The 8,877-nt window shown below is 42.9% G+C and overlaps 1 protein-coding gene across 1 annotated transcript; it reads right to left on the bottom strand.

Moving 5' to 3' along the window:
* Nucleotides 1-684: 684 nt before the first annotated feature.
* On the bottom strand, nucleotides 685-8,354 carry mtmr2 (myotubularin related protein 2). Its single transcript, XM_015960984.3, has 16 exons — nucleotides 8,136-8,354; nucleotides 6,011-6,113; nucleotides 5,895-5,918; nucleotides 5,674-5,740; nucleotides 5,481-5,575; nucleotides 5,298-5,402; nucleotides 2,954-3,058; nucleotides 2,794-2,877; nucleotides 2,574-2,723; nucleotides 2,311-2,499; nucleotides 2,034-2,219; nucleotides 1,756-1,962; nucleotides 1,568-1,660; nucleotides 1,377-1,490; nucleotides 1,110-1,286; nucleotides 685-1,015 (listed from the first exon to the last, which is right to left on the bottom strand). Exons 1-16 carry the CDS (start codon nucleotides 8,210-8,212, stop codon nucleotides 851-853), a joined length of 1,941 nt encoding a protein of 646 aa, XP_015816470.1. The 5' UTR covers nucleotides 8,213-8,354; the 3' UTR covers nucleotides 685-850.
* Nucleotides 8,355-8,877: the final 523 nt, after the last annotated feature.

The raw sequence follows: 8,877 nt of genomic DNA, 5'->3' as shown, positions 1-8,877 counted from the left end.
CTAACTCAGATTATGAATGTTCACACACACAGTGAAAAATGTGTTTTCATCATTCACTAACCATGCACACAAACTGGTTAGACTCCCAATTATTCAAAAAGGCATGAGTGTTCATTTAACTATTGGATTTATTAAACTAAAACAAAAGTGTCATTACACATTAAGTTATTATAAAACAAGCATGTTGTAAAAAGTGGCCACATTTAAAGGCCGACACTAACACACTCAGTGAATAACTTGGCAGAAATGAATGATTGCATATCTTTTTGCAGCTTATTAGAGAAAAACTGGAAAGACCTTTAATGTGAGAGGGAACGAGTTAGAAGTACAAGTCAGGACTGCAAGATAATAAATAATATTTGATTCTTAGAAATTGTAAACCTAGAAAACTTGAGTTGCTCAGTTAGGGGAATGTAAAAAAGTCACGTATTTATTTGGTCACAACCGTTTATTAGGGTTTCAATGCACATTGCAATGATTTTGTATATTTTAGAGGAACATATAATCACCTCTTTAATTTACTTTAATGACGGTTTAAGCTTTAATGTAAGCATTTGCAGAATATTCATAAGTTATCAGCTGTAGTGCTTTTAAATGAGTATTCCTATGAAGCACGTAAGGCATAAATATTTAACCCGAGTATTTATTTTTTACTATATCTAAATAAAAACCCTGATCGCAGGTAAGTCGACAGGGTGCATAGCCCTTTTTTGGTCACACATCCTTTCTACACAGCTTTATTTGTTGGTAGTGTATCAATTACGTGTTTGGCTCACGCTTCCTTCATGCCTCCTGTGGCCTCTCACAGGAAGGACTTTGCTTCTGAGCTGGTCACAAACATCAAGTTGTGTCAAACGAAGGTCTGCACTGGCGTGATGGAGCGGGTGGGTGAGCCCGCCCTCTCAGAGGAGGAAGAAACAGAGCGATTTGTCACCTCCCGCTGCAGCTCGTCCACTCTTTTCTGAAGCTCTGCACGCTTTGCTAACAGCTCCTTGTGGCGCTGGTGAACAGGTTCCTTCCAGAAGAAAGGGGGGGTAACATGTAGAGTGTAGTGTACTTGTGGAGTTGCTGAAAAGTGAGTTAAAGCAAAAGCAGGTTTTGTGGCATACCTGAGGCCTCATGCGAGGGTTCCAGCGGATGTAATAGCCGACCCAAAGCTCTAGGTGGCGTAAACCCACCACAGGGAACAGCACGTGGTTGGAGTAGTTCACGTACAAGGGATTGGTGAACTCCTCCAGCTGGCTGTTGACGTAGGACCACAGAGAGACCGTCCTCTTAGGGATCTCCTTTAAAATGAAAGGTGGACTTGTTAAACTTGGCTTCTTGCATGTCTCCTTGATTTATTTATTTATTTTTAAGAAACAAAACCACCTTACTTCCTTCAGTCGTTGCTGTTCACTGTTCCACAGAAATGTCCCAAACAGGCAGCTGTACAGGTGATCCAGGACGGTGACCAGGAAGTATTCATTAAACTCAAAAGCTGCTGGAAACTTTAACATAATCCACCCAATTAATATTACAGCTTTCTGACAAATCAAAGTCTTGTTTTGTTACTGTTAGAGCTTACCTGATGAGTCAGCTGCCAGACGCAGTCAACGAACTGAATAAAAACGGGTGAGCGGTCTACATCGGCGTGGTTTTTATCGCCGTGACCGATGCGCTGACAGGATCAGATGGACAATCGGTGACGCGTCAGATCTGGCCAATGTTTTCTGCAGGATTTGTAAAATGAAATGACTTTTTTCATGTATTTACCAGCTGGAAGCGATGACCAAAGCTCAGCCACTCCTTCTCCAGCAGCACTTCGAAACCACGGATGGTGCGATAGTAACCGTCCAGCATGATCATGGACAGGGAGGTGAGCTGAGCCGTGCGGTCCCAGCCATCGCTGCAGTGCACCACCACAGACGTTTTCCCGGACTCCACTTTGTCTGCAATCCTCAGCGCTCCTGCTAGGATCAGCTATAAAACCAGAAATAAAAGGGACGCAACTGCAATCATCTCCATTTTAACATCAGTTTGTTGACGCTCACCTTGATGTGCTCGAGCCAGTGGGTGGACTCCAGATTGGAAAGCCAGTGCGAGTCCTCGATGTTCGGGTAAACAATGTCCTTCAGCTTGCGGAGCGACTCCCTCATCACATGGATGTTGTGAATTTCCAAGAACACAAGCTCGGCATTTTGATACGCATCCTCACTTTCGAACCCACCTCCTTTCATCTGAAAGAACAAGTGAGACAGTTTTCTGCTGCAGAATGAAGTCTTTTGCAGCTACATGCAACCTTTAATGTTTTTTAGAAGAAGAAAAAACCTTATTGGCAGCAGCGTTGACGCTGGGTCTGGCATCAAAAATGAAAAGTTTATGGGACTGAGCATTAGCGTCCATGATCGCCTGGAGATATTTCTCATCCTCTTTGCTGCGTTTCCCGTTCACCCCGACCATCGGCTGGCTGCAGCGCGTTATTGTGGCCTGACTTTCTGGGTGGATCCAAGACAACACCTGCACAGAGCGGACATCAGAACAAGCACAGTAGAGAGGGCAAGCACAGGGATGCTGATGGTAGGGATCCTTACGGGAATCCTCCCCTTGGCTCTGAAAGCTGCCACCCTCTTCAGCTCTTCGTCTGGTATGTTGACAGGAACAGCCAGGGTGGACGGGTAGGTGTCACAGAGCTCATAGTGATCGTTGACTTTTGTTATTCTCCAGCTTTCATTAGGTATCCCCTTCATTATTAAACAAATGTTGTAATTAGTTTAGTTTAACCTGCGAGTTACCAGACTCACTGTAACGTACCAGTCTTCTGTACTCTGAGACAGGATCATACACCTTCCATCCATTTTCAGGGAAGACTTGTCCATATTCAAAGGCAAAGATTTGCTGATGAGAGTGGTGGAGTAATGGATTATTTGGTCACTTGCTGCAAAGATGGCAAAATAGTGAATGAGTCACTCACCAGGCCGTTGGAAAAAGGAAACGCAAATTTCATCAGGACTTCAAAGATGGACTTCCTGAGTGTGTCCTCCATTTGTTTGTGTGCAAATCGTAGATTACGCATGTCCTGCAGAACGGAGGAGCAGCAGGCCATGAGCCAACTTCAAAAGACAGCAGCTGCATTAACATTTTCTCTCACAACAGTAAAGTATTTAGTCAAGTCAAGTCAAAGTAAACTTTATTGTCATCTCTGCTATATCCAATGCAGCATACAGAGGGACGAGATGACGAGGATCCAGTTTCCTCAGTGCAACTTAGACGCTAATAAATACGTTTAAAAAGTAGTTTAAAAAGAAAAAATAAAATAGCTCATAAAACTGGAGTAAAAGTGACCATAGAAAGCTTATCAATAACCTACATTGTTCATAAAATAGCAGACATTGTCCATAAAGCAGCATGTCTTACAGGTGCAGTGGTGTGAGACGATTAACAGTTTACATGAGGGTGTGTAGGGGAAGAGGCATGACTGTTAGTGAGTTCAGGAGTCTGAGGGCTTGTGGGAAAAAGCTATTTTGCAGTCTGGAGGATCGGCCCCGATGCTGCGGTAGCATCTGCCGGATGGAAGGACAGAAAAGAGTCCATGTGAGGGATGTGAGGGGTCATGCACAATGCTGGAGGCCTTACTGATGCAACGGTTATGGAAGATGTCCTGTAACAGAGGGAGAGGTGTTCCAATGACCTTGGCAGCTGCTTTAACGATCCGTTGTAGTTTGCTGAGATCACCAACATTGAATTTGCCGAACCACACGAGAATACCGCTGGTCAGAATGCTCTCTATGGTACCCCAGTGGAACATAGTGAGGACGGGAGGAGGGAGGTTGGCTCTCTTCAGGTGTCTCAAGATGTGGAGGTGCTGCTGGGCTTATTTGGTGATGGAGGTGGAGTCAGTAGACCAGGTGAGGTCTTCTGAGATGCGATCTTCCAGGAACTTGATGCTGTTTATGGTCTCTGCCATGGAACTACAGATGCTGAGTGGAATGTGGATGGAGCGAATCTTCCTGAAATCGACAATCATCTGCACCAGAGCACTGGCTGCTGAAATTCATCTCTGTATGCTGACTCGTCATTGCTGCTGATGAGTTCAACCGTGGTTGTGTCGTCGGCAAACTCAACGATGTGGTTAGAGATGTGTAGGGCGGTGCAGTCCTGTGTCAGATGAGTGAACAACAGTGGGCTGAGAACACAGCCCAGAGGAGCTCCTGTGCTCAGCCTAATGGTGCTGGAGATGGTACCGATTTGGAGGGACTGAGGCCTCTCTGACAGAAAATCTAGTATCCATTTGCATAGAGAGGTACTCAGTCCCAACTCGCTGAGTTTGTCAAACAGTTTTAAGGGGATAATGGTGTCGGGTGCTGAGCTAAAGTCTATGAACAGCACTCTGATGTAAGAGTCCCCAGTGGGAGATGGAAAGGTAAAGTGCAGTGGAAATAGCATCTTTGGTCGAGTTGTTCGGCCGGTATGCAAACTGCAGTGGATCCAGTGAGCAAGGGAGGTGTGTGTGTGTGTGTGTGTGTGTGTGTGTGTGTGTGTGTGTGTGTGTGTGTGTGTGTGTGTGTGTGTGTGTGTGTGTGTTTGTGTGTGTGTGCGCGCACGTTTGTTCATTGTAATCTCTCTAGTCTGTTTAGATACACGAAAATGATCATATTTATCAATCGTGGCATTTTATTTTGAAAAATGTCTTTTATTTTATTAAATTTACCGGCCTGCCTCTTCTGCTTTGGTTTGACTTCCTGCCAGAATTGACGCGGCTCACTGAAGGCTCACGAAATAATTAGAGCTCACCCCGAAACGATCGCTGCATGGCGCGAGCCTTTATGGCGCGAAACTTCGTGGCGCTTCGCAGCTAAAGTGACCAAGAGCGTAGGTTAACAAGGGCACGATTTGAAGCGCTCGTCGTTCCACTGCGCTTTGCGGCGCATCATTGCGCTTCCGCATCTGGTGTGTTCCGAGCGTAATACCTTTGGAGGTGGAGGAAAGAGCTAAAACCAGAGTAAACATCTGCATGGTCTACACTAGCTTGAGGAGGCTGAAAACGCTATGAAATCATGGGCTGATGGTGACCTGGCATTGTTGCTACAGGACTTGTAAGTAATAACATTGTTTGTTCAATGGTGTAGATCTTGTTGATTTGTGGCTTATTTGTTAGCGTTAGCTTGTTGTTAGTGCTAGCTACAGCAGGCTCCTGCAGGGTTGTTTACGCTACTTATGATTCCACATTCAACCAAATAAAATCTGTGTTAAATTTTTAACTGCGTGTCTGTGCAGCTCTGTGCCACGACTCACTTTTATTCATTCGTCCACCTTACCTTACAAACGACTCCATACGACACATCTCCGCGGGTCGAAGAATTTCCAATCTTTTCCACACGACTCACCACCCCAAGAGGCAAACCCAGCACAAAAGCCGGCTCCTGGAAACCAACAAGTGAACAAACTAATTCAAAAACGTCCTTCAGAGTTAATGAATCCACAATACTCCCCACACCTACCCTGTCCATGGATTTGAAGAAGAGCCTGTAATTGGTAACCATCACCGTTCCCCTCAGAGCTCCAGTGAAAGGACAGAAGTATGTGACATCCTGACCTAAAGACACAACATGACAACATTCAGATTTACTCAAGAACCGTTCTTGTTGGCTGTTTCTATTAGATCTGCAACTGCAACAGAGAAGACTAAATTACCCATATCCTGTACGGTTTCATTTGGAAGTAACTGTGCTTCTTCTTTGTCTGAATCTCTAAGCACCTTCTGGAAACATCAAAAACAATATCAATTAAATGCAAAGCAGGCGCTTGATCTCAATCAGCCTGCAACACGCTCAAGCCTCAAGCCAGCCTCCTTAAGCCATTAGATGCTCTCCGCAGCTTCGTGTGCAGATATTAAAATTCACACAGTAGCATACCTTGGCAGTGACTTTGGGCTTGACCTGAGGGACGCAGAAATGAGGAGAGAGTTGTGCTTCAGCTATCAACACTCATTTTAATGAAGATGCAGGGTGAATTGATGCAGGCTACTAACCCTGAGCTCTGGAGAAAACTCAGCAGAGGTTGACACGGACTCGGAGGACAAAGCAGACAGGTGTTTGGCCTGGGCAGAGCGGTCAGAGCGAGAGGTGGAAGTGCTGATGACAGATTTAAAATATATATATTATTTGTGTTTGCACTAACCAGACACTTTTATTCTGATAGTTCAACTTCTGAACTGCTGCTGAGAATCCTCAGCTTCACTTAAGGAAACGAGAAGATCTAGAATAAACAAAGAGGACTAATCTGATGATGTAATGTCATCCTGCATGTGTGTAGAGACTGCTCTCTGCTGAAGGACAATAGACTGGTGATAATGCTTCTGCCTGTGTGTGACTTCAAAGGCACACTTGGCAATTTTGCTTGCTTTTAGCACCCCCTGGTGTTAGTTATTAACTCTGTGGCCAAATCGAAAGCAAAACTTATTTCCTCACTGTGTGTGTGTCTTTTTAACACTTTGCTCTAACAGCTAAAATGTCTCCTCAGCCTTCATTAGTGTCTACAGGAGTGATTCAACAGTAAATGAAACAAATCAGCCGTGTTTATGATCTAAAACATGCAGGAAATGTGCTGGAACCAGACTGCAGCGCCAGGCATGTCAGCTCAATTTTTCTAAGTGCCAACCACCAGTCTGAAGTTGCGAGTGCGATAATCTGGCCACAGAGGGCAGTGGGGATCTGAGTGGCATCTCAGTATCACTGTAAAGGGTCATTTTAGCACATACTGGCTCGATAAAATCGTTTAAAAATATGAAGATTTGCAAAGTGTGGCTTTGATAAAACGTACTCATACATTTACAATTTTAAAATCAACCCGATTCCAGATGGCCAGCACAGCCAGCTGACCTTACAAGACAAAAAAATGGATTCAACGCAGTTTTACAGACAATAAGATGAGATCTGACGTGGTCGAGGCTGGAAGCCATTCAAAGCACAAAATATGTGGGCTAATAGGTCTGACTTCATTTTAATTTTTACCTATTTTTGGCTTCAAATCTTACATTTGTCAACATTTTATTAATAAAAATTATATTTAAAAAATATTTATTAAAATATTACGCATTCCCTGACTTTTATATTGCGTCATGTTGAATTCAAAACTCAGGGAATTAACTCAAACAAGCTATGAAACAAAATCAATCAATGATTGATTACAAGCTTAAAATGACAACACTAGAGCTTTCCCAGAAACTTAAAATCACATCATCGTGGTGATGAAACACCAGTCTGTTGAGTGGTCTCTCAAAATCTCTCCAGGGTCCAACCCTGAATCATCATCATCATCTTGTGATGCTTTTCCTCACTTCTTATCAAACATTGCAAGGCCACATTTGTTGATCTGCTCAAGCTGCAACTGAAGAACTTCCTGTGTGAAACAAAAGATTTTATTTGACTTAATTCCCTGCAAAAACAACAATAACTAATGAAACTAAATAGTCCTAGTTTCTTTCTGCTTTTAAGAAGAAAACAGACTTTACTAAAACTAACATCACCTGCGTCAGCGTTCTTTCTGTTCTGAGCTAATTTTGTAGGATTTTCATCAGTGCATGGAAGTGGTGATGGATGTGTTGAAGAATTTAACTCTAAAAATGGTCATTAAAAGCTATTTGAATCTAGAAAAAAGGTGTTGAGAGCATTTGTAATGTGAACGACTCACACTTATTCACATCAGTATTCCTAGAAATGTCAACCTAAACGAGAAAATCGCAGTGTTTAAGTAGATGGACACATATAAAGCTTAATAAATTGCGTTTGTTACACGTTTGATCACATTTTACAGCACATGTGTAGCCCCAAAACCACAGTCACCTAACCTGACATTTCAAAAACTTAGTTTAAAAACCACTTAGTTTCTATTTTTGATGCAAAACCTGAAGCATGTTTTGCCTGAGCATTTTAGATGAATAAACCTCATTTATTAGAACACCACTCTTACAGGAACAACATGTTTATTTAGATGACCTCATTTGTGGTGGCTTAACACCCGTCTTATAAAAACTATACAAACAACCACGAGTTAAGAAAGGTTACAAACGGGTTATAAAGCTTATAAATAAGCAGCGCTGTGGTCTCAGAGCTTTAAACTAGCTTAGAAAGAATCATTTGTGGAGGAATTACTACCTGGACAATGAATCAACACTTGGTTGTCTGGAGGAGGGCTTTGAGCCCAAACTGTCGATGCTCCCACTTTTCTCCATGTTTTTCCTATTGGGATGATGGGATAACTGACAGTGTAAACCCAAAGTATGCGAAGGAAGTCCGAGTTCAACCGGACACTGCTTCTAAACTCTCCCTACAGCGCAGCAAAAACCCACAAACAAAAGGAAGCTGCCATTTTTTCCCAGCAGCCTCCCAACCCTTGTCCCTGCATTCTGTCGGAGGGGGCGCCCTCTGCTGGCCGTCACAGGCACACACAGCTGAAAAGCGTTTACTTCAGGTTAAACAGGTACTTAATAATGTAAATAATTATAACAAACACGTATTCTTTCTTTCAGAAATTAATCTGTGTGCATACAAAAACCTACAACCTCTTCAACACATTGAGGGATAATATAAAATTACCTATGACAGTGTGTTGCGGTGATTTAGACAAAATTACGCAAAGTAATTTTTTAAGTCATAATTTGCCACTTATTCATATTTTAAATAATCTTCTTGAGCCAGTATGTGCTAAAATGACCCTTTAAAGCAGTGAACCTTAATGGCGGCCTAGACCTTTCCACTGACCTCCCAACCCTTTGGGCCCAAACGTTTAGCAGCAAAATTCATGTCCCAAATATGAATAAATGTTTACGTTCTCCTAACACAACTAAAACTACAATCAAAACAGTTTAGATGGAAAACGAAGCAATTTTAAACATTA

The sequence above is a fragment of the Nothobranchius furzeri genome, chromosome 10 (genome assembly GCF_043380555.1).
Source record: "Nothobranchius furzeri strain GRZ-AD chromosome 10, NfurGRZ-RIMD1, whole genome shotgun sequence".
In the NCBI taxonomy this organism is placed as follows: Eukaryota; Metazoa; Chordata; class Actinopteri; order Cyprinodontiformes; family Nothobranchiidae; genus Nothobranchius; species Nothobranchius furzeri.
The sequence above is the reverse complement of the archived record's forward strand: the minus strand, read 5'-3'. Positions and strand labels throughout refer to the sequence as shown.

Excerpts from the sequence above, each read along its gene's own strand:
- mtmr2 (XM_015960984.3), bottom strand. The coding sequence starts at position 8,212 with ATGGAGAAAAGTGGGAGCATCGACAGTTTGGGCTCAAAGCCCTCCTCC. Across the intron at positions 6,114-8,135 it reads AGTGTTGATTCATTGTCCAG|CACTTCCACCTCTCGCTCTG; the intron begins GTAGTAATTCCT and ends ATCTGTCATCAG. Across the intron at positions 1,963-2,033 it reads ACTGGCTCGAGCACATCAAG|CTGATCCTAGCAGGAGCGCT; the intron begins GTGAGCGTCAAC and ends CTGGTTTTATAG.